This window comes from Dendrobates tinctorius, unplaced genomic scaffold, assembly GCF_039654945.1.
Source record: "Dendrobates tinctorius isolate UK_male_01 unplaced genomic scaffold, ASM3965494v1 ptg000258l, whole genome shotgun sequence".
In the NCBI taxonomy this organism is placed as follows: Eukaryota; Metazoa; Chordata; class Amphibia; order Anura; family Dendrobatidae; genus Dendrobates; species Dendrobates tinctorius.
This window is the reverse complement of record NW_027361925.1, coordinates 671,491-697,441: the sequence shown is the minus strand read 5'-3', so window position 1 is coordinate 697,441 and position 25,951 is coordinate 671,491. Positions and strand designations below refer to the sequence as shown.

General features: G+C 48.3%; 1 protein-coding gene across 4 annotated transcripts in view; it reads left to right on the top strand.

Annotated features, from left to right (window-relative positions):
• LOC141069310 (uncharacterized) overlaps window positions 1-25,156 on the top strand; it is a 29,093-nt gene extending 3,937 nt beyond the window's left edge. For 2 of the 4 annotated variants that reach the window (XM_073558760.1, XM_073558762.1), the window contains exon 2: window positions 23,172-25,156. In XM_073558760.1, the coding sequence (XP_073414861.1) occupies window positions 23,216-24,304 (1,089 nt within the window). In that variant the 5' untranslated portion in view covers window positions 23,172-23,215 and the 3' untranslated portion in view covers window positions 24,305-25,156. Of the gene's footprint in view, window positions 1-329; window positions 578-7,927; window positions 7,951-23,171 lie in introns of those variants that run through there. The other 2 variants (XM_073558761.1, XM_073558763.1) reach the window with 2 other exon arrangements.
• The last annotated feature ends 795 nt before the right edge of the window (window positions 25,157-25,951 follow it).

Here is a 25,951-nt window from a genome sequence, read left to right as displayed (position 1 = left end):
CGCCTCTGGGGCAGGGCGAATTTAGACAGGGTCAGATAGAGGATCAAGGATTCAGGCCTGGATATACCGCCTCCGGGGCAGGGCGAGGGAACAGGACAAAGCAGGAATCAAGGCAGGAACTTTGGTACCATAACTGAGACAGACGAGGTCCAGAGACACAGACACGAGACACACATGGCAAAGTCCAGGAGTGTTGTGAGTAGCTCTGGCCCCGTCCATAGGGCAGGGTAAGTTTATAAAGGGGCTGCCCCTCAGCAATTGGCTGGGGACAGCATTTCAAGCACACACACTAACCCTGATAAAAGCAGGGAAGGTGTGGCTGCGCACACCCTAAGCACACACAGAAACCATTGCAGCACAATCAGTGCAGGAACTGCAGCTTAGAGCACCTGGCATTGTCTGCAAGCCTAGACACACGTGGAAAGTCATGCACCAGCTGCAAATGACCTCACAACCCACGGACAGCTTCCACAGCGGCGACCAGGGACCGCACATGTGAATGGTCAAGCAGCAGAGCAAAGAAACACCACATGTGCAGCTACGCAGCAGAGCAGGGAACTGAGCAGGCTCCATACAGGTAACAGCCAGCAGTATCCCAGCTCAAATAGGGGGAAAGGAGTAAGGGGTTAAAGCAAAAAACATGCATTGTCACGCCGGCAATCAAATACAAACAGACCGGCGTGACAGACAGCTGCCAAACATAAAAACCTGCTATAAATAGTAAACCAAACCCCCCTTTATCACCCCCTTAGTTAGGGAAAAATAATAAAATAAAAAAAATGTATTTATTTCCATTTTCCCATTAGGGTTAGGGCAAAAGCTAGGGTTAGGATTGGGGCTAAAGTTAGGGTTAGGCTTGGCGCTAAAGTTTGGGTTGGGGTTGGGGCTAAAGTTAGGGTTGGGATTAGGGTTAGGGTTGTGTTAGGGTTAGGTTTGTGGTTAGGGTTGTGATTAGGGTTTGGGGTGTGTTGGGGCTAGGGTTGGAGTTAGAATTGGGGGGTTTCCACTGTTTAGGCACATCAGGGGCTCTACAAACGCGGTATGGCGTCTGATCTCAATTCCAGCCAATTTTGATTTGAAAAATCAAACGTCACTCCATCTCTTCCGAGCTCTGCCATGCGCTTAAACAGTTGTTTATGGGGTATAAGCCTACTCAGGACAAATGGCACAACAACTTTTGGGGTCCAATTTCTCCTGTTACCATTGAGAAAATAAAAAATTGGGGGTGAAAATATCATTTTTGTGAAAGAAATTAGATTTTTTATTTTTCTGTGAAGCACTTGGGGGTTCAACGTGCTTACCACACATCTAGATAAGGTCCTTAGGGGGTCTACTTTCCAAAATGGTGTCACTTGTGGGGGTTTTTGACTGTCTAGGCACATCAAGGGCTCACTCTCCAAACACGACATGGCATCTGATCTCAATTCCTGCCAATTTTGCTTTGAAAAAGTCAAACGGCGCTCCTTCCCTTTCCGAGCTCTGCCATGCGCCCAAACAATGGTTTACCTGCATATATGGGGTATCAGCGTACTCAGGACAAATTGTACAACTTTTTGGGTCCAATTTCTCCTGTTACCCTTGGTAAAATAAAACAAATTGGATCTGAAATAATTTTTGTGTGAAAAAAAGTTAAATGTTAATTTTTTTTAAACATTCCAAAAATTCCTGTGACGCCCCTGAAGGGATAAAAACCTTCTTGAATGTGGTTTCGAGTACCTTGAGGGGTGCAGTTTTTAGAATGGTGTCACTTTTGTGTATTTTCTATCATATAGACCCCTCAAAGTCACTTCAAATGTGATGTGGTCTCTAAAAAAAATTGGTTTTGTAAAATGTATTGAAAAAATGAGAAATCACTGGTCAACTTTTAACACTTTTAACTTCCTAACAAAAGAAAATTTTGGTCCCAAAATGGTGCTGATGTAAAGTAGACATGTGGGAAATGTTAGTTATTAACTATTTTATGTGATATGACTCTTTTTAATTTAAGGATTTAAGGGCATAAAAATTAAAAGTTAAATTTACAAAATTTTCAAAATTTTCGCCAAATTTCCCTTTTTTTCACAAAACAAGCAAGTCTTATTGAATAAATTTTACTGCTGTCATAAAGTACAATATGTCATGAGAAAAATTCTCAGAATCAGTGGGATCCGTTCAAGCAATCCAGAGTTATTACCTCTTAAAGGGACAGTGGTCAGAATTGACTGGGCCTGAAAGGTGAAAACAGGCTGGGTCTCGAAGGGGCTAGAGTTTGCTGACCAACACACTCCCCTGGCTCCCCTCCCTCCCCTTCTACCCACAATCCTCTGATGGGAGAAACGGGATATATAAAACCCCCAATGCCTAGGTTAGTTTACACCTGCAACCAGGATGTCATACTGTGCCGGATGTCTCATCCTTTTTACACTGGTTTTTCCATTTGCCTCCTGATGAACTTACACCATGGAAGGGAAACACATTGAGGCATTTCTTTGGTCTTCAGATCAAGGATAAGAATTTTTTTTTACTTTTAAAATGGTGCTATTTTGGGCATAGTGCAATTGGTCCACGGTCTCTTGGGGTAAACCTAATCTGGGCAAACAGTGTTGTAAGGGCATTAATATTGCTTTAATTAATTTCCATTGAGTGAATTTGCCTGCTTTGGTCTGTTTTGCCACGGATATTGTGTATTTAAAATCATTAATGTCTGTATGACATCTCTGGTTTACATAAAGCACAGTAGCACTTTATCTGCCATTATAATGCACCAATAAATTCATTTTTGTGACTTGGGTCTTCTTTACCCACTTTCTTCACCAAGAAGCCTGAGTGAAACACACCATTCTCCTCTCCCCCTCCTATATTGATTCTTTCCCATGTCACTCTTGGATTTGGAGAATTGGTGAGCGGTAAGCAGGGACGCCATTGGCGTACTAACTAGGGTGCCAACCTCTGCAGCCAGGTAGGGACACGCAATTAGGGAAAGTGGAGGGTGAATTAGCTTAAGCTTACCCCACCAGTCCCTTCCCCTACTTATTGTACACACTTAGGCTAGTTTCACGTTAGCGTTTACGGCCGCAGCGTCGGGCTGCGCATGGCCGCCGCTAAGCCCCGCCCACTGCCGCGCCTCCGGCGGTAGCTCTGCCTACGGACGCATGACGCTGCATGCGTCCTGTGTCCCCTATCTTTAGCACTGGGGACGCAGGCCGTATGCAGTATGCATTTGGCGGAGCATGCGTCCTTTTGACGCTGCGCCGACCAGCGCCAAGCGCAACAGGTTGCAATTTGGTGTGCTCGGCGCAGCGTCAAAAGGGCACATGCGCCGCCAAACGCATACTGCGTACGGCCTGCGTCCCCAGTGCTAAAGATAGGGGACGCAGGACGCATGCAGCGTCATGCTTCTGTAGGCGGAGCTACCGGCGGAGGCGCGGCAGGGACGGGGCTTAGCGGCGGCCATGCGCAGCCCGACGCTGCGGCCGTAAACGCTAATGTGAAACTAGCCTTAGTTTTTTTAAAATCTGGATTTCAGATTTTGTGGTGTGTACTTTGAGTGGTTAATTTTGGGCTCCTAAGGGGGCTATTTTCATTGTCTGGTTGGTTCTAATCAATAGATCACCATTATATGGACACATTTCCTCTGGGTCACCATTCAATATACTTTTTTACACCTTGTTCTCCTTTCTAATCACCGTGGCAGACTGTTTGGTTATTGACTGTATGTCTTCCATATCTTGATATGCAGCTAGGGCAATTTAGGCTGCATTCAGGTTGAGCCGACGTTGAGTGGGGACGCCACTTTGCGCTCAAGATAGGGTGCCAATCTCTGCTGTTAGGGTATAATAGGGCCTAATTAGGGCTTAATCCACCACTTAGTCAGATACTGGACCAGCTGGTTGCAGGTTCTGATAAATATGTCTGTGGATTAGTCTTAATAATTTCAATAAAGTTGAGTTTTAGGTTATGGTTTCCATGTTAGACATTTGATTAACTGTACCCCATTATCTTTTGCTTTTCACAATGGACTAGAAAGTAGATTGCAAACCAGACCCTCTCTTCCAATGTCAGTATGACTGTCATGGTTCTGTTTGGGGATTCGATCCGCTAACCTGTTGCCACGTGGTCGGTTGCTCTGTCTGCTGACTTTTTGCCTTTTGTTCCCTGTCCAAGTTCTGATGGTTCCAATTGTCCCCCCTTCGTGGTTTGCTACTTTCCACATATTTTTCGTTGTCCTGTTTTGGTCTGCCCTATCACAGTCTGGGTTGGTTTTTATATGTTCACCCTTCACGGCACTTCTTCGCTGGCTATACCTCTAGATGAACTTGGGTTTAGGAGTTCCAGCCTTTGAGGTAAGGGGTTTATCTTGCATGGTAAACACCAGTTGAATTTGCTGCAGTGAGACTGTTTTCCTTCCTAGGTTTACTTTTGGTTCTTAATAACTTTCCCTCTCTACCCAATATGAACATATTTTATTTTCTTACCCTGGGTTTGTATCTTCCTGCACATTTTCATCTCCTCTTGCTGGCAGTGTGTTTCGGCCTCCCCTCTGGTTCCTCAGGAAGTATGAGAAACCCTCCAATGGTTCTTTAGGCCATGAGCACACTGTGTGTTTTTGATGCATTTTCGCAGGGGGTTTTTTACCTGTGGAAAAGGACCAAAAACGCGATGGAATCCTTAGGGTAAGTTCATACTGGGACTGGGTGTTTTTACTGTTTTTTATGCTAATTTTCAGCTGCTTGTTCAGTACCAGCAAAGCCTAAGAGATTTCAGACATCTCATGCACACACATTGTTTTCTTTGTCATCAGGGTTTTGCATTTTGCAGCATTTTTTTGACATAGAGCATGTCACTTCTTTCAGCGGTTTTCACCCTTTGACTTGAATGGACAGTGAAAAAATGCTGAAAATACGCAGGTTGACTTTTCTTGCAGCGTATGTGCTGCAGAAAAGTCAAGGACAGCAAGATGTGACCTCATAGTCAGCTCCACTACATCTAGATGGCAGGCTGCATGATGCGTCCATACAGCCTGTCATCCAGCAGAGCTGACCCAAATCGCATTCACTTGAATGGGGGGCCCCGACAATAGAGTATTTGACACACTGTCATATGCATGACAGCGTGGTAAACACCACTTCTGATCGGCGGTTAAACCATCCCTGTTGTTCAGAGAGCCACGATTCTCACGCTGTCAAAAGACAGTGTGACCACTCAGCTGTGATTGGAGGTATACAGGGGGGACCTCCCCATTTTTGACAATCAGCATTGCTAAAGCAGACAGCTGGGGGCTGGTATTCTCGGGCTGGTAAGGGGCCATGGATATTGGCCCCCATACCCTAAAAATAGCAGCCCACAGCTGCCCTATTAGATGCGTCAATTCTGGCGCATTGCCTGGCTCTTCCCACTTGCCCTGTAACGGTGGCAAGTAGGGTTCATATTTGTGTTCATATTTGTATTGTCAGGTGACATCAAGCCCACAGCTATAAGACAGCTCTCCATTACTAATCTTATAGTTACATGGTAAATAAAGACACAGACAGAATAAAGTACTTTATTAGAAATAAAACTAAACAGTTTTCCATTTTTATGTAAAAATAACAAACACTGTTATACTCACCAAACGCCTATTCCACTGAAGCCCTTGTTCTCCTGTAATAAATCAAAAATAAAAAATAACAATATTCCTCACCTGTCGGCTGTCGGTCATTCTGTCCCACGCCGTAATCCATGTCTAGGGGATAAATAGTTTTCAACCTGGATGGTGTTCAGATGCGACCGTTCCAGGCTCAGAATCATTGGTGAATGAGCTGCTGGGAGTGCAGGCATCAGTGACCGATGGTGACGTAATGAGGTTACCTCCGGTCACTGAGGTTCCATTCCCAGACGGGCTGAACTGCGATGACCTTGGTGAGATCCTCGCTAGCACCGTGAGAAAGTCGCACGGTGCAGAGGCAAGATCATAAGGAGAATTTCCCTGCGGTGAATTCCAACTCACATATACTCACCTTTCCGCTGTAGTCCATGCAATCCCAAGTGTCCCACGGCAATCTCACATGTATGTAGAACAGTCACATCGGAAGCTATGACTGCTCTACCTGACGGCCGGCGTGGTGCCGTAAGGGAGATCACCGAAGCTGATCATCTGATGAACTCTGGTGAACTCTCACAGCAGCTCAGTGATACACTGCGGGAGCGATTACCTCCTGTCAATGTATCTCCGGCTGTCTTTGAGAGCAGTCACACCAAGCCCCACTACTGCATCAGCATGAAAAAAGAGATGTTGGACTAAGAAATTACATCACAAAACTTTTTTAAAATATCTTTATTTAACTAAAAAAAAGCATACAAAAACGCAACTTTTTTCCGCAGTGTTTTTCCTGCTAAGAGATGTAGAAACCTTGCAGAAATTTCTGCAAGCAAATACTCACCGTGCACACATAGCCTTAGGGAGCCACGTCTGAGGTGGTGGTTTTGAATTGTGCGCTAGGGTCTTTCTAGTCTGTACAGGGACTAGATGGGTGTGGATGCTGCTTCTCCCTGTAGTAGACCTACCTCTTTCCTTTTTCAATTACCCATGAGTGAGTGTGTGTTACGTTCCTAACAATGACTTTACCAATGTTCTCCTAGATGAATGGACAAAAACTCCCACAGAGTTATAGAAAAGCTTTCCAGAAGAGTGGAAGCTTTTAGAAGTAGTGGTGTCCAACTCCATATTAGGCCTCATTCACACATCAGTATTTCTCCATCAGTGTTTGTATGTCAAAGCCAGGAGTGGAACTTACAGAGAGAAACTATAATTGAAAGATTGACACCTGTTCTCTGTTTTGGAGATAGTCCTGGTTTTGGCATACAAACACTGATGCAAAAATACTGACGTGTGAATGAGGCCTTAACGACTTTGGAGTTAGAATATGTTGCCATTTAAAGCTCCTGTAGTAGGTGTCCCAATATTTACTGAGATAAGCTTGACATACACATGGAATATAAATAATGCAAACACAAAAAGTCCCTAACATAACATTCAATCAGTTATACACCCATTACCTTTATTTCCTTGTTGTGAAGTCACGTTCACTATTACTGTATTGCTATGTCTTGGATTAGCTGGGTGTCACATGCATAAAAACAATTAAACATTAGCCAACATGGAAGCTGCCAATTAAGTTGTTTAGTCCACCTGTTCCTTCTACCACTCCCTGCTTGTATTAATGCGCATTTGTAAGATATGCAGATGAGATTGTGCAGATTTCTTTGTGTTCCTGGTCGCTGCTGTAATTTTTTTTGCAATCGGTGACTGTTGAATGGCAAAGAGCGCTAAGTTCACGGCCCATGATGCTGGGATAGGGAAAGGCATTATCACCTGAACAGGTGTAACATAGATGTAGTCCAAAACGTATAGTTTTCTCCTTCATTCTTCTACCCTAAAAGAGTTGTAACAAGTGTCAAAGTTTCCATGGAATAGGGAATAAGGTCCCAATGGCTGAGGCTCCAACCGGTAGAACGGGAGTTTTCTGGATGGAGCTGAGATCGGGCATGCGCTCCTTCGCTCCATTTATTGCTCTTGGCAATGCTGAAGACCAGCCGAGCATGGTGCTGGAGGGCAGAGAAAGCCAAGCGTTGTGCTGGAGGGCCAGCAGCGTTTGGACCAGGCAGATGAGGCAGATGCCTGGGGCCCCCACCTACAAAGGGGGCCCCCTGCATCTGCAGCCCATTTATCAAGTGCCCAGAGGGTGTACAGCAGTGAATAATGCTGTCCATTGCTCTGAAGTCTTGGAGTGTCTCTCACAAAGCCCCTTGAGCCCCCCTGTCTCTTTCTCCCTGCAGTCAGTTTAAAAGTTGAGAGTGAGGGGGAGGGTCCAATTACAGCACAGTGACAGCCAGGAAGATGCTTGCAGCTCTGTATGTCTCCTGAGTCCAGATCATGGCTGCTCCTAGCACTGTCCTGAGAATGGATATGCCTAAGTGAAGCCGCAGAACCTGGTAAGAGCAGCAATAACAGGTCAGAGTGCAGTGATTTCCTCACTGTGGTCCGGAGCTCTGTGCTGATTGCTGTAGGATCAGGATTCACAGCCACATACAGCAGCGATCAGCATCAGCTCTGACCACAGTCACTAATCACTGCTTGTAATGTGACAGGGCGACCTCCTGTCACTACTGTCTGGATGACACAAGACAGGGATATTGTCTGCTGAATCAGGGGATTTATGATATAGAAATAAATGAATTCCCATGTGAACTAATAAAGGTAAACCATACATATATATATATATATATAGTACAGGTGTGCATAGGAATCAGTATTTTTGGTGCATTTTTTTTTTTTGCAGCCAAAGCCTGCTCTCTTGGCAGTAAAAACACTGCTTTCAAAAAGCTCATTTTTTAGGGTATGTGCAGACGATCCGGAAATGGCAGCACTTTGGACGCAGCGGACCTGTGCGCCGTCTAAAGTGCTGCCATCTTACGCAGGTGATTCCACATGTGTTCATCCCCTCCACTAACATCTGGCCGCTGCGGGTTGGACGCTACGGATGTACGCAGCATCCAGAGTTTACTGACCGTGGACACACAGACCCTTACAGCTTTTGCTGGTTTTTTTCGTATAGTATTCATTTTGTCTACAGTACATGTTTAATAAAGTTAGTTTTATTCACCAAAAACACAGCGAAAAATAAGGTTGCGACATTTACAGCTTTTCTAAAACTTTTTCATTGCTTTCTACGGGTGAAAAAAATTGCTGAAAGAAGTGACACGCTGCAGCTGTGAAATTCAGTCAGGAGAAAATAAAAGGGTGTGCAGGAGATCTCTGAAAATCTCAGTCTTTGCTTGTGCTATAAAATGCTGTAAACTTCTTATTTGCAGACGAAAAAGCTGCCGAAATTCTGCATATGAACGTGGCCAAAAGCTGCTTTTTAAAGCGCCAGCAAAACATATGAGATTTCTGAAATCTCCTGCATGCGCTTGTTTTTTTTCTGACTGAATTTCAGAACTGTAGCGCTTTTTAAATCTGCAGCTTGTCACTTCTTTCAGTGTGTTTTCACCTGTAGAAAGCAATGAAAGAATATAAGAAAGAAAGCTGCAGCTATTGCAATGGCATTTTTCGCTGCAATTTTTTAAGTGGTTTTGGTGAATTAAACTATTAAGTGTCATTTACACATTCAGTATTTTGTCAGAATTTCACATCAGGATTTGTAATGCAGAAACAGCAGTGGAACAATCAGAGGAAAAGTATAGTAGAAACACGGCACCACTTCTCGATTTCTCACCCTCCTGGTTTTGACTTGCACATACAGATGTGAAATACTGACCGAATACTCAACATGTGAACATGGCCTTAAACATACTGTAGACAAAGCAAACATCCTCACTTTAAAAAAGCTGAAAAAAGTGTAAAGAACACCAGAAAACAAGCTGAAAAACAGGTGTTTTGAAATCAACATTTTTACTGCCAATAGAACAGGTTTTGGCTACTGAAAAAAATGCGTGTGAACATAGCCATAGCATTTCAGAGTAAGACTCTGTGGTGTTACATAGGACTGCAGGTGACATCTACTACATTATCTGTTCTCAGAGAGTTATTACTGCTCTCTCTGGTGTTACATAGGATGAAGTCACAGTCATGTGACTGGTCACGTGAGCCGGGAGGGCTTCTGTTCTGGAGTGTTCTGGAGAGGGAATTGTATAGCGATCGGTGCACAGTCCCTTCTGAAATGACAGGTGGGCGTGGTGGCTGATTCGCAGTGAGGGAAAACTACAAACCCGGCCGGGATAGCAGGTGGGAGTGTCAAAATCGAGACTGTCCCACTGGATCCTGGACAGTTGGGAGCCCTGCTGTGCTATCTGCAGTATTAAAAAAAAAATAAGAGGGGGTTGGGGGACAACTCTTTGTCTTGGGCCCCCCAATCTTTTCTGACTCTAGCAACGCTCCTGCGCAATGCTAATAGTGGTAGACCCGTTGGCTGATATAAGGCCCCTGAATATGGGGGCCACAGTGCCAGCACAGGCCCCTCTGCCACCTACATCCTGCTCATGTAATGTAACCTAAATGTCTGATTTTACAATGTTAGCATTTGGGGCCCCACTTTAAACTTTTGCCTAGGGCCCCACTTTGTCTAAAACCGGCCCTGCTTGGGCCAACATGGAGAATAATCTAGAGATTGTTGGCAGGTGTCTGCACCTTGTCCAGCACGCCCGTTTATTATCCCGCTCCCGACACCTATTGTCACGTCGCCGTCAGACTCGGGGCCTGCTGTTCCGCCCTCAGCCACTAGGAGGCGACGGACTGTCACGCCGCCCTCGGGCTCAGGGCCTGCTGTTCAGGCCTCGGCTACCAGGAGGCGCCGGACTGACATGTCATCGTCGAATTCAGGGCCTGCTGTTCCGCCCTCAGCCACTAGGAGGCGCCGTGGCTCGCGCCCGAGTAATGGTGGCAACAGTGAAAGGGCTTCTGCGCAGGCGTCTAGTGGACACAGACTCCGCTCCTCTGTCAGTCATGAAGGGGTTGGTGCATCGTCATCAGGTCTGGTCCTGGGGGCGGTCCTGATGACATCATCAGCCCGGGAGCCTGTGAGGGATGACCTGATCCCTCAAATACCTTTGGACTGGGCTTGCAAGCCGCCGGATATATTCTTGGTTCCCCTGCGTGTTACTGTGTGAATTGCTGTTGACTGACTCTGACTTTTGCCTGGACTTCTGACTCTGCTTCTGCCTAACGATTCTGTACCTCTGCTGCCCTCCTGGTTTATGACTCTGCTTCTGCCTAACGATTCTGTACCTCTGCGACTCTCCTGGTTTATGACTCTGACTTCGGCCTGGATTCTGACTCTGCTTCTGCCTAACGATTCTGTACCTCTGCGACTCTCCTGGTTTATGACTCTGGCTTCTGCCTGGAAACTGACTCTGCTACTGTCTACTGTTTTTGTACCGTTGCTGCCTGACTGGTTTAGTCTCGGATATCATTGCCTCTGTGTCCTGTATTGGAACACCTTTCTGGCGACCGTCCTGCTCTGGTCATTGCTCCTATTCAGACAGTGCCTCCTGGGCTCTGCTATAAATCCAGATCCCTGTATAGGGGTAAAGGGTATCAGTGTTTCTCGGGGTGCTGTCTGGCTGCAGTCCAGACCGCAGGCAGACGTCACATTATATCCGGCCCAAAAAAATAAAACTGCTCTTGTGTCTATACTTAACACATATAAAAGCAGTTTTCCTTACCTTTTTTTTTTTCTTCCTCCTGACTGAGCTGATTCTTGGCCCAAACACCTGTTACATTGCACAGCCTGGAAGGTCACTCTCAGGCTCAAGCATGCTGCAGCCTGGAAGCTTCAAAGAAAATGCTGGCTGTTGGAAATCCATATTCCTGGAGCATCGCCCCCTGGACAGCGCTGGGGGTCAGGTATTGCCCGCAAAAGCGGCCAAACTGTTGTTACCTGTTTCCCTTTCTTTTGCTAAGAAACGTCTGTGTGTGAAGGCTTATGTGGATTGTGGTGCTGCTGGCAACCTTATGGATTTTTTATTTGCTAAGAGTCTGGGTGTACCTCTGCTAAGGCTTAAAGCGCCTATTCAGACTATTACAATTAATGGTACATCTATAGACCAGGGAGGCGTGGAATTCATTACTGCCGAAATTTCTATGTCAGTGGGGACATTACATAACGAACAAATGTCATTTTTTGTTATACACAATTTATCAGATCCAGTTGTGTTAGGCATGCCATGGTTGCACCAGCATAATCCAGTTATTGACTGGCGCATAGGTGATATCGTGCGCTGGAGTCCACGGTGTCAGAATCACTGTATGTCACTGTCAGTGAACCAAGTTAAAATTAAAAACCCCTCCATTCCATATGCATTCGGAGATTATGAAGACGTCTTCTCCATAGTGGAGTCTGAGAAACTACCTCCTCATAGAGAGTACGACTGTCCTATAGACTTGGTCCCTGGTGCCCGTCTCCCTAAGGGGAGAATATTCAACCTCTCGGGTCCGGAGCGTGTAGCCATGAATGACTACATAGCAGACAGCCTACGTAAAGGCTTTATTAGACCTTCCACCTCACCTGTAGGGGCTGGGTTTTTCTTTGTAGAAAAAAAAGATGGTGGACTCAGACCATGCATCGATTATCGTGAGCTGAACGCAATTACTGTAAAAAATCAGTACTCGCTCCCACTCATTCCTGATCTGTTTAATCAGCTACTGGGAGCCCGCTGGTTTACTAAACTTGACCTCCGGGGGGCATATAATCTGGTCCGCATAAGAAGCGGTGACGAATGGAAAACGGCCTTTAATACACCTCTTGGTCACTTTGAGTACCTTGTAATGCCGTTCGGACTCAGTAACGCACCTGCCGTATTTCAACACTTTGTCAATGACATTTTCAGGGACATTTGTGGGGTGTATGTCGTCGTGTATCTGGATGACATTTTGATTTATTCGGCTGACCCTGTGACACATGCTCAACACGTCCATTCGGTATTGCAGAGACTGCGAAAAAACTCTTTGTTTGCGAAATTAGAAAAATGTGTTTTTTTTGCTGAAGAGGTACAGTTCTTAGGATACATGGTCTCAGGCAAGGGGTTTCGCATGGACCCTGCCAAGATTCAACCCATTAAGGATTGGGTGCAACCCAAATCGCTGAAAGCGCAACAGCGGTTTTTGGGATTTGCGAATTATTAGCGCAAGTTTATCAGGGGTTTCTCTGAGATTGCCAAGCCACTCACGGACCTTACCCGAAAAGGGGCGGACGTGACTAATTGGAATCCTGAGGCAACCCGAGCTTTTTCTACACTAAAGGAGTGCTTCGTGGCCAACCCGGTGTTGATTCAACCAAACTTGGACCACCCCTTTATTGTTGAAGTAGATGCCTCCGAAGTCGGAGTGGGAGCAGTGCTCTCGCAAGGCACTGCATCCCTCACTCAGCTTCGCCCATGTGCGTTTTTCTCCCGCAAATTCTCTGCCACGGAGAGAAACTATGACGTCGGTAATCGGGAATTACTGGCGATCAAATGGGCCTTCGAGGAATGGCGCCACTTCCTCGAAGGTGCCAAACACAAGGTCACTGTTATTACAGACCACAAAAACCTAACCTACCTAGAGTCAGCTAAAAGACTAAATCCCAGGCAGGCTAGGTGGGCCTTGTTTTTCTCCAGGTTTGATTTTATAATCACCTTCCGCCCCGGGACTAAAAATGTGAGGGCAGATGCCCTCTCTCGCAGTTTCTGCCCCACACAGACCGAGGACTGTGAACCAGTCCCAATATTGGCTAATGGAATCGTCGTGTCGGCAGAGTCTTTGGACCTTCTGGAGGAGATCCGTAGGACTTCAGAGCAAGTTCCTGACACTACGCCCCCCAAAAAATTGTTCGTTCCGGCTAACCTTCGTCTGCAGGTTCTAAAAGAATCGCACGACTCTGTCCTGGCAGGCCATCCGGGTCTCAATAATACCACCAGGTTGGTAACTAGGAACTTTTGGTGGCCGACGGTGGTCAAGGACTGTAAGGACTATGTTTCAGCGTGTGAAGTCTGTGCCCGCGCCAAGTCCCTCCATAGTCGCCCTGCCGGCTGGCTTCAGTCCTTGCCCACCCCTGAGAGTCCATGGACCCACATCTCCATGGATTTCATTACAGACCTGCCGCCATCCGATGGGAAAACTTGTATCTGGGTGGTGGTAGACAGGTTCAGCAAGCAGGGCCATTTTATTCCCCTGTCTGGGTTGCCTAACTCTGAGACTTTAAGTAAGTTGTTTATCCTGCACATTGTACGTCTGCACGGCGTTCCGGCAAATATTGTGTCCGACAGGGGTACCCAGTTTGTCTCGAAGTTCTGGAGGGCATTCTGTAGACGCATTGGTGTGGAGTTGTCCTTCTCTTCGGCATACCATCCCGAAACTAATGGTCAAACTGAGCGTACTAACCAAGCTCTGGAACAATACCTCCGCTGTTATGTGTCAGGTGTGACGCCTCTGGCTAATACGTCCAAGAGTGGACCCTCTGGATCGCGGATCCGGAGCCCCTGGGCCGAGCACACCTGGTGAAGACCGACCCCTGTACAGGGATCGTTAGGGGCAGGACCGCAGGGGGCGGAACCGCGACGGCCGGAGCCAGCAGGGACGACTCGGAGGACTGGCAGACAGAGCAGGAGTAGCGAGGTGGAGGGCAGTAGGAAATGGCTGGAAGCCTACAGGAAAGGTACAGCGAGGACCACAGGAAGGAGACAGGCAGACAGACAGGAGTAGCGAGGTGGAGGGCAGTAGGAAATGGCTGGAAGCCTACAGGAAAGGTACAGCGAGGACCACAGGAAGGAGACAGGCAGACAGACACGGACCAGGAACAGGGCAGACAAAGGAACAGCAAGGATAGGCAGGGTACACAGAAGAAGGTAGGGCCGATGGGTGCTGCAAGTCACAAACAATCATCAGGCGCCCTCAGAATAGAGCGGACGCCTGATATATGCGGAGACCGGAAGTGCGCCCTACAGACCCTCCCCTAGCGACGCCCCCTGCCAACGGAAGAGGCCGGGGGAACGCGCGTGCGCGGCCTAAGGCCGTCGCGGTTACCCGCAGCAGAGCGGCAAGCAGCGCGGAGGAACGCGCGAACCGGGGGGCGCAGGTGAGAGGAAGCTGCGGCGGGCACCGCCGCTAAAGGGGCATCGGCGGGCACGACCGCCGATGTCACAGTACCCCCTCCCATATGCCCTCTCCTTCTGAGGTTGGTTAGAAATCTTTTCATGATAAGGGGGGCATCGACATTCTCTCGGTGCTCCCAGGACCTCTCCTCTGGGCCAAAACCCTTCCAGTCGATAAGAAAAAGAGTCTTACCTTTGACCCTTTTCATAGCCAGGATGTCCTTTACTTCAAAGACATTGTCAGAACAAATTGGCGAGGGAGGGGACATGGAGGTTGGTTGGAACCGATTCAAGACCACAGGTTTAAGGAGCGAGATATGGAAGGCGTTAGGGACCCGGAGTGACGCCGGCAACCTCAATTTGTAGGCTACCTTGTTAATGCGCCCAAGTACTTCAAAAGGCCCGATGTACCGAGGACTTAATTTGTAAGCAGGGACTTTCAGGCGGATATGTTTGGTAGAAAGCCAGACTTTGTCCCCGGGCTGGTACGGGGGTAGATCCCTTCGTCTTTTGTCCGCGTGTTTCTTAATTCGGACGTTGGCTAGCTCGAGCGCCTCTCTGGTCTCCTTCCAAATTTGCGAAAACTCCTTGGCGAGAGTGTCTGCTGCAGGAACTCCAGACGATGCGGAAAAGGGCAATGGAACCCCAGGATTTAGCCCAGTTACCACAAAGAACGGTGTCTTGGACGTTGATTCGCTGGAATGATTATTATGAGCGAATTCCGCCCAAGGTAGAAGAGAGACCCAATTATCCTGATGGGCGTTAGAAAAGTGGCGTAGGTAGGTGGTCAGAATTTGGTTAATCCGTTCCACTTGGCCGTTGGTTTGAGGATGATACGCCGAAGAGAAGTCGAGAGACGTGCCCAGGAGCCGACAGAGGGCCCTCCAGAATCGGGAAGTAAACTGGACCCCTCGATCGGTCACGATTCGCAGAGGGAGACCATGTAGCCTGAACACGTGGTGGATAAAGATTTCGGCCAACTTTGGGGCAGATGGCAGTCCGACCAAGGGAATAAAGTGGGCCATCTTGGAAAAGCGGTCAGCGACGACTAAGATGGTAGTACACCCAGCCGAGCGAGGCAGATCAGTCACGAAATCCATGGCGATTTGCTGCCAAGGAGCCTCTGGGACAGGCAACGGATGAAGGAGGCCGGAGGGGAGAGTCCTTGGAACCTTGTTCTGAGCACAAGACCTGCAGGAGGCTACAAAGTCCTTTGCATCCTGGTGGAGAGAGGACCACCAGTAATACCAGGAAAGAAGCAAAAGAGTCTTCTTAATCCCAACGTGCCCAGCAACCTTGGAAGAATGTCCCCAGCGCAGTACTTCCAGGCGTTTGTTTGGAGGGACGAAGGTCTTGCCAGGCGGAGGGTTAGAGAAACTCACGGGGGCCACGGAGATAACCTTAGCCGGCTCGATGATATATGATGGATCCTCCTCCCTCTCCGGAGGCTGCAAAGACCTGGAAAGCGCATCGGCTTTGATGTTCTTACTGCCGGGCCGGAAGTGGAGCTTAAACTCAAAACGGGAAAAATACAGAGCCCACCTGGCTTGTCTGGAGTTGAGACTCTGGGCAGATTGCAGGTAGGCCAGGTTCTTGTGGTCCGTGAAGATAGTAAAGGGGTGCACTGCCCCCTCGAGCAGATATCGCCATTCCTCCAGCGCCATTTTAATGGCCAATAATTCCCGGTCCCCAATGGAGTAGTTGCACTCCGCCGGAGAAAAGGATTTGGAGAAGAACCCGCAGGGGACAAGACGTCCAGATGGAGCCTGTTGGGAGAGAACTGCCCCAGCTCCAGTGGAGGAGGCATCAACCTCCAGAATGAAGGGCCTACTGGCCACTGGACGGTGTAAAATCGGAGCAGAAGCAAACGAGCGTTTCAGGGCAAGAAAGGCGTCCTCGGCTTCAGAGGGCCAGACGTTAGGCTTCGTCCCCTTACGGGTCAGGACCGTAATGGGCTTGGTGACTGTAGAGAAGTGGGGTATAAACTGCCGGTAATAATTAGCGAAGCCGAGGAAACGCTGGATGGCCTTTATGCCAACCGGACGAGGCCACTGGAGTACCGCGGACAGCTTGTCCGGATCCATCTTAAGACCGGAATCCGTGATGATATACCCCAAGAAGGGTAACGCTGTTTGCTCGAAGAGGCACTTCTCGATCTTGGCGTAAAGACGATTTTCTCGAAGGCGCTGCAGGACCATGCGTACACTTCTCCGATGGGAGGAGAGGTCGGTCGAGAAAACGAGGATATCGTCCAAATACACCACCACGCAGGAATAGAGTAGGTCTCGGAACACCTCATTTACGAATTCCTGAAACACCGCTGGAGCATTGCAGAGACCGAACGGCATGACCAAGTATTCATAATGGCCGTCCCGGGTATTGAAGGCCGTCTTCCACTCGTCCCCCGCTCGGATTCGGATTAAGTTGTAAGCTCCCCGCAGATCCAACTTCGTGAAGATTCTGGCCCCCCTCAGCCGGTCGAAGAGTTCAGGAATCAGCGGGAGCGGGTACCGGTTTTTAACCGTGATGTTGTTCAGGCCCCGGTAGTCAATACAGGGTCGCAGGGACCCATCTTTCTTCCGGACGAAGAAGAAACCTGCGCCCGCAGGGGACGAGGACTTCCGGATGAACCCCTTGGCCAGATTTTCCTGTATATATTCCGACATAGCCGAGGTCTCTGCTGGGGACAAAGGATAAGTTCTCCCTCTGGGAGGAGTGGCACCAGGAACTAGGTCGATAGGGCAGTCATAGGAGCGATGAGGGGGTAAGGAATCCGCCTCCTTCTTGCTGAACACGTCGGCAAACGTGTGATAGGGTGCGGGTAAGCCCGGGAGGTCGGCAGGCTTCAAGCATGGACGAGGACGCGTGAGAGCCCGTAGGCAGTGCTCCTGGCAGGAGTGCCCCCAACGGAGAACTTCCCCAGAGCGCCAGTCAATCACAGGCTCGTGCCGTCTGAGCCAGGGCAGTCCTAGGAGAACAGCATGGGCTAGTTGTGGCAGGACATAAAAGGCTATCTTTTCGAGGTGGAGAGCTCCGATTTGAAGATCTACTTCGACGGTAATCATGGTGATGAGTCCGGGTAAAGGTTTACCATCAACGGAGGAATTAGCGCGAGGGTTCTTCAATACCAACACCGGAATCTGGAGTTTGTCAACCTCCTCCTGGCGGATGAAATTACCGGCAGCACCCGAGTCCACATACGCCTCCACAGACCCACGCCCCCGACCTGTAATTAGCAAAGCTGAAAGAGTAAGGGGAAGAGAGGAATTTTGATCACCTAGGGGGTCCTCTCTTACCTGACCTAGGTGGAGGCATTTCCCGACCTCTCTGGCTTCTCTGGACAGGAACGCACAAAATGGTTGGCCCCTCCACAGTACAGGCAGAGGCCCTTGGTCATCCTCTCCCTGCGGCGTTGCTCGGACAGTCTGACACGATCAACCTGCATAGGCTCAGGAGCGGCGCTAACAGGAGATACAGGGAAACGGGGGACAGGAGCCTGATACAGCCTAAAGGACCTTCTCTCTCCGACTGCCTCTCGAGCGCGCTCCTGAAAGCGTAGGTCTATGCGAGTGGCCAGCGAAATAAGGTCCTCCAGAGTGGTGGGGGTGTCTCGCCCGGCAAGCTCATCCTTGATCTTACTGGAGAGGCCTCTCCAAAAGGCTCCCACAAGAGCCTCATTGTTCCACCCTAACTCAGAAGAGAGGGTCCGGAAGCGGATGGCGTATTGCCCCACTGTGAGGGAACCCTGGCGGAGGTTAAAAAGGGCCTCAGTGGAGGATGCTAAGCGACCCGGTTCATCGAATACCTTGCGAAAGGTTTCTAAGAAGGTCTGTAAATTTAGCACTACGGGGTCATCTCTTTCCCACAAGGGGTTCACCCAGGACAGGGCCTCACCCTCAAGATGGGACACAACGAACGCCACCTTGGCGCGGTCAGTAGGGTACTGAAGGGGGGCAAGCTCAAAATGTAGCCTGCATTGATTTAAAAAACCCCGGCATAACTTGGGATCTCCGCTGTACCTGGGGGGTTTACCCAGACGGGGAGCCGGAGTAGAGGCTACATCCGGGGAGGAAGTTGCAGCGGCAGCAGAGGATTGCAGGGCCAGCAATCGGTCATCCACGGATGCCATGTAACCCAAGATGTGGGATTGGGCGTCGCGCTGCTGCGCGAGCTCCTGTTGAAGGCTGACTAAGAGAGGAGCGTGTCCGGGGTCAGAGGTCTGCAGGGCGGACAACCGGGTGTCCATAGACTTCATAAAGGACATTATCCGGTTCTGATTTTCACGAAGGAAAAGCAATTCCTTTTGTGTGGCGGCTGCGGCACCGGCGGGATCCATGGCCTGATGATACTGTGACGCCTCTGGCTAATACGTCCAAGAGTGGACCCTCTGGATCGCGGATCCGGAGCCCCTGGGCCGAGCACACCTGGTGAAGACCGACCCCTGTACAGGGATCGTTAGGGGCAGGACCGCAGGGGGCGGAACCGCGACGGCCGGAGCCAGCAGGGACGACTCGGAGGACTGGCAGACAGAGCAGGAGTAGCGAGGTGGAGGGCAGTAGGAAATGGCTGGAAGCCTACAGGAAAGGTACAGCGAGGACCACAGGAAGGAGACAGGCAGACAGACAGGAGTAGCGAGGTGGAGGGCAGTAGGAAATGGCTGGAAGCCTACAGGAAAGGTACAGCGAGGACCACAGGAAGGAGACAGGCAGACAGACACGGACCAGGAACAGGGCAGACAAAGGAACAGCAAGGATAGGCAGGGTACACAGAAGAAGGTAGGGCCGATGGGTGCTGCAAGTCACAAACAATCATCAGGCGCCCTCAGAATAGAGCGGACGCCTGATATATGCGGAGACCGGAAGTGCGCCCTACAGACCCTCCCCTAGCGACGCCCCCTGCCAACGGAAGAGGCCGGGGGAACGCGCGTGCGCGGCCTAAGGCCGTCGCGGTTACCCGCAGCAGAGCGGCAAGCAGCGCGGAGGAACGCGCGAACCGGGGGGCGCAGGTGAGAGGAAGCTGCGGCGGGCACCGCCGCTAAAGGGGCATCGGCGGGCACGACCGCCGATGTCACATCAGGACATCAGACCGATTGGGTGGAACATCTGCCATTGGCTGAGTTCGCCCTCAATAATCGATATCAAGACTCCATTAAAACTACCCCTTTCTTTTGTAACCTTGGACTACATCCGCGCTTTGGGTCGTTTTCGGCCAGGATGTCGGAGCTCCCTGGGGTTGAGCAAAATATACATCGGCTAAAAACGATTTGGTCTGAGATTAATTCAAATTTGAAAGGGGCTCAGGTTAGACAGGCTTCGGCTGCAAATAGACGACGATCTAAGGGGCCGCACCTGGGAGTTGGCGACAAGGTTTGGCTCTCTACAAAAAATATCAAGCTTAAGGTACCGTCCGCCAAACTAGGTCCCAGGTTCATCGGCCCATACGAAATTATCGAGGTGGTTAACCCAGTAGCCTTCCGCTTAAAACTTCCACAGTCATTCAAATTGCCTAACGTTTTCCACAGGTCTCTCCTCAAACCTTATCGTTCTCCCATTCACCCTGTTCAGTCCCCTCCTCCTCCTGTTTCGGTCGGGGGAGCTCTGGAGTATGAAGTCCAGGGTATCCTTGACTCCCGCCTTGTGAGGGGCTCAGTACAGTATCTGGTACACTGGAAGGGCTACGGCCCAGAAGAAAGGTCCTGGGTTCCTGCGGGGAACGTCCATGCCAAGGCATTAATTAGGAGATTTCATCTTCTTCACCCTGACAAACCGGGTTTTGAGGGTCCGGAGGCCCCTCCTGGAGAGGGGGGTACTGTCACGTCGCCGTCAGACTCGGGGCCTGCTGTTCCGCCCTCAGCCACCAGGAGGCGACGGACTGTCACGCCACCCTCGGGCTCAGGGCCTGCTGTTCAGGCCTCGGCTACCAGGAGGCGCCGGACTGACATGTCATCGTCGAATTCAGGGCCTGCTGTTCCGCCCTCAGCCACTAGGAGGCGCCGTGGCTCGCGCCCGAGTAATGGCGGCAACAGTGAAAGGGCTTCTGCGCAGGCGTCTAGTGGACACAGACTCCGCTCCTCTGTCAGTCATGAAGGGGTTGGTGCATCGTCATCAGGTCTGGTCCTGGGGGCGGTCCTGATGACATCATCAGCCCGGGAGCCTGTGAGGGATGACCTGATCCCTCAAATACCTTTGGACTGGGCTTGCAAGCCGCCGGATATATTCTTGGTTCCCCTGCGTGTTACTGTGTGAATTGCTGTTGACTGACTCTGACTTTTGCCTGGACTTCTGACTCTGCTTCTGCCTAACGATTCTGTACCTCTGCTGCCCTCCTGATTTATGACTCTGACTTCGGCCTGGATTCTGACTCTGCTTCTGCCTAACGATTCTGTACCTCTGCGACTCTCCTGGTTTATGACTCTGACTTCGGCCTGGATTCTGACTCTGCTTCTGCCTAACGATTCTGTACCTCTGCGACTCTCCTGGTTTATGACTCTGACTTCGGCCTGGATTCTGACTCTGCTTCTGCCTAACGATTCTGTACCTCTGCGACTCTCCTGGTTTATGACTCTGACTTCGGCCTGGATTCTGACTCTGCTTCTGCCTAACGATTCTGTACCTCTGTGACTCTCCTGGTTTATGACTCTGGCTTCGGCCTGGAATCTGACTCTGCTTCTGCCTAACGATTCTGTACCTCTGCGACTCTCCTGGTTTATGACTCTGACTTCGGCCTGGATTCTGACTCTGCTTCTGCCTAACGATTCTGTACCTCTGCGACTCTCCTGGTTTATGACTCTGACTTCGGCCTGGACTCTGACTCTGCTTCTGCCTAACGATTCTGTACCTCTGTGACTCTCCTGGTTTATGACTCTGGCTTCGGCCTGGAATCTGACTCTGCTACTGTCTACTGTTTTTGTACCGTTGCTGCCTGACTGGTTTAGTCTCGGATATCATTGCCTCTGTGTCCTGTATTGGAACACCTTTCTGGCGACCGTCCTGCTCTGGTCATTGCTCCTATTCGGACAGTGCCTCCTGGGCTCTGCTATAAATCCAGATCCCTGTATAGGGGTAAAGGGTATCAGTGTTTCTCGGGGTGCTGTCTGGCTGCAGTCCAGACCGCAGGCAGACGTCACACCTATTATCTATAAGTGATACATAGTATCCGTCCCAACCGGTGTAAAGTTCCTCTACATTGCACAGCTTACATCCCGCTTACACAGTGTACACGATTATTATTATATTTGTATATATCGTTATATCCACATTACAGAATATTCATTATCTTTCATTACTCCCATAGTGACAGACTTTTGTGGAGTGGAAATGTCCTTGCACTTGGTCAATTACTGAATTGTTTTTCTCGTACTCCTTGGAAGCTAAATAACAATCACCTTATTGGCGTCATCATAGGAGTGTAGGGAGTTTACTGATAGGGAAATAAGGAATTGTTCATGTCTATGTGCAGTGTATGGCAGACATCAGACACAGGTATGAACTGGAACTGAAATTCAACCCTGGCATTTGAAATGATACAGGCCCATGCTGTCCCCATCCCTAAAAACTAGATGGAATATATTACGAATATTACCCTGGATGGAGGAATGCAAGATTTACTGCATGATCAATATTTCTAATGATTCCCGTGGCCTGCTAGGGTATGTGACGGAGTCAGCGACTTGATGCTCTGGCACAACCCCTAACAGTATGGGGATCTTGAGAACACCGATTCTGTTAACAACATAGCAGACAAGGTGGCCCATTACCAGACAGGCCCTTCTGGCATTTGCCAGAATTGCCAGCCCTGGATGCCAGTATCCGCCCAGCTCATGGACAATGGAAAATTAGAGCCAATTCCTGTCCAAAAATACACGAGAAGTCATTCTGCTAAATCACCTGGAGAGAGTCACACTATAAACTGATCTACTGTGTATCTGTTACAGAATCATCCCTGCTTTATGACTCAGGAGCTTCCCACCTTTCTGCTCGCTGGGTAGGCGCTTTGGTCCTGATTGGCAGGTCTAACCAGCCGCATTATTATGGTTTAACTAGGGTTAAATTAGGTAATAAGCAGTAATCACATGAAAGTTGCATGGCTTTACAAACACTTTGAAAATGTAATAATTTATGCTGTTGAAACAACCCCCTTAAAGGGAATCTGTCAGCAGGTTTTTGCGATCTAAGAGCAGGCAAAGAGAAGCTGAATCTAACAATATATGACGTAGTTTACCGGGTGCTGCCATTCTGACACAATCAGAGCTCATAGATTTAGAATGAAGCAGAGCTGGGGAAGCTGACCCCGCCCACACCAGGCTCTTTATATACAATGTGCATAGAAACTGAGGTGCCTATCACAGGAGGGGGGCGTGTCACACTAGCATGCACGCACTGCTATGTTCCAGCAATGATAAGCTCCTCTTGCTAAAACAATAATTGTAAGCAAACAAAACCATGGAGCTCGACAAGAGAGGCATTGCCGAAATCTGTGCATTAACCCCTACCTCATTCTGTCTTCAGATTACATAGCAAAAACCTGCTGTTGGATTCCCTTTAAATGTGGATTAGCCTAATTTTTTTTACCCTTTATGTTTCCATTAGGTCCAGCACTTTTATGATCTGATATTCTACAGCGTTTTTCAACTATGGAAGAGCAAACTTCCAAGTCTGAATCTGACAAAAAGACTTTGCTTGATACAAACTTTCCACCTCCTGAATATGAATGGGGAAACACTATCTTAGATGCCTTAGAAAGTCATGGCCAATGTGAGATGGGCAACAGTACACTATCCCCACCAGGAGAGAGATACGGGACATCTCACACCAGCAGCACGGGTATAGGCATTAAGAAATATGTAGGTGACGATGTTCTTTCTGCAAAGTACAAATGCAATGCTAAGAAACCGGGTCGGAGAATGAGGTGCAGAACTTGGTTGGGACATCGACAGTATATGTGCCTAGACTGTGGAAAGTGTTTCACTCATAGCTCAACTCTAGCAACGCACCAGAGAACTCACACAGGAGAGAAACCGTATGCATGTTCAGACTGTGGGAAAAGCTTCACTCGAAGTTCAACTTTAGCTACTCACCAAAGGATCCATACTGGAGAGAGGCCATATGTATGTATAGAGTGTGGAAAGAACTTCATCCAGAGCTCACACCTTGTATTGCACAAAAGGATCCACACGGGACACAAGCCGTACTCTTGCCCAGAATGTGGAAAATGCTTCAGTGATCGGTCACACTTCATCATCCATCAAAGGATTCACACTGGGGAAAAGCCGTACACATGTACCCAGTGTGGAAAAAGCTTCAGTAGTAACTCCAACCTTGTAGCCCACCATAAACTTCATACCGAGAACACAATCTATATCTGTAACCAGTGTGGAAAAAGCCTCAGTAACCGGCTAACATTTGCCAGTCATCAGAAAACCCACTTGGCAGATAAGCCTTTTGTGTGTATTGAATGCGGGAAAGGTTTCACTCGCAAGCTTCAGCTGGTGTTACACAAGAGAATACACACAGGAGAGAGGCCATATGTGTGTAACGAGTGCGGTAAGAGGTACACGCGCAAATCCTACCTAATCATACACCAGAAAATTCACACGCGGGAGATCCTGTACGTGTGTAGTGTCTGCAGAGAGACTTTCTCTGAACATGATCAACTCAGAAACCACCAGAAGTTGCACAGTGAGGACAAATCTGAGTCCAAACTCACTACTGACATGTGCTAAAAAATCAACGTTAAATGCAGATGGAATCAGGAGTTCAGATTCAGAAATACATTACATAAGTCATCTGAACATTTAATTCAAGGGAATCTGTCAACAGGTTTTTTTGCCTAGTCTGAGAGCAGCATATTGTAGGGGCAGAGACCCTGATTCCAGTGATGTGTCACTTACTGGCCTGCTTTCTGTAGTGTTGCAGATTATCACTAAGGACTAGTAAACTTGCTGTCAGGTATTCCTTCATATTCATGAGCTCTATATAACCCCGCGTTCACAAGTAATTGACTGCTTTCTGCCTATGCACAGTGTACACAGTACCCTACCAATCAATTGTGTGAGCGGAGTTATACAGAGCTCAGCATTTAGAGAACTGCTGGATCTGCAGCAAAAAAAGCTGTGATTGTATCAAAACTGCAGCAAGTAGCCCAGTATCAGACACATCATCGGAATCAGAGCCTTTGCCACTACAGTATGCTGCTTTTAAATGCTGCAGCAAAAAACAGGTGACAGATTCTCTTTAAATGTATTATAGTTTGGAAAAATGAAATCAGTATGGGATTACTATTAAAAAGACATTATTTTCTACATAAAAGTACTGTTTTATTCTCTGGGTGATTGCCAATAACTTACATTTTCAAAAATTTTATTGAACTGGTGACAATTTTGAGTACATTTTAGGTGTTGTGTACACAAGAGCCGTACTGCGACATGTCGTATGCAGTCGCCATATTGACTCCAACAGAGAAAACTGGGCCGCCATATAAAATCCGGGCATACAGAGGAACAGTAAGGAGATGTGTGGGCATATGTTATGTAGGGATTCACAATATTCTCTGCAATTAAACCTGTCTTTCGCGGTTTCTTTTTCTGATTTCTACGTCAGCGTGGCCTTACAGAAGCTTTCACAAGGATTCATCAGAAGCACCTTGTTAAAAAGTTGCAAAATTTGGAAAAAAATGTCCTCGCAGTCTCCGCTGGAGTGATTTCACGTCAGTTATTGTGCCATTTGTAGAAAAGTGTCCCTTTTTGTGGCAAGAAGTCACAAAATGAGTCAAAGACAAAAGAAAAAGCATTTTTGGTTTTGCACAGAATTCATGAAGGACGTGCGCTATTATAAATGATTTGGCACAAAAAATCACAACGAATGCAAGATGAAAAAAGTGACTTAAAAAATGCAAATAATGAATCAGGACCTATGGCTGCGATTCCTCATGACTGAAGATTGTCACGCTGGTCTAGATGAGGAGGCATGGTGGAGTCAGAAGCTATTGCGTCATTGATTGGTGTGCACCTTTTCTTAAATCTATAGCGTCTGACAAATGGCGTGCACCTCGCCAGAAATCATACTCCAGTGATAGACTAGAGTAAGATATCTGGAATAAGCATAGCATTCATGAAATTGACAAACTGTAACATCATGTCCTCGTCCTGCCACAGCTACAACAAATTGTCAGCTCTGATAGAAAATATCACCAAAATTTGCATTTTTTTTTTGTATAACTCTTGCGACTTTTCAAATTTGTGAACCTGAGCCTATGGCCCTGATTGATCAATGCTTTCACACTAGTATTCTGCTGTAAAAAGCTTTGAAAAGTCACATCATTTTGGCACAACTGGTGGCTGAGCTGGAATTAGGTGACTTCTGGCATTCTT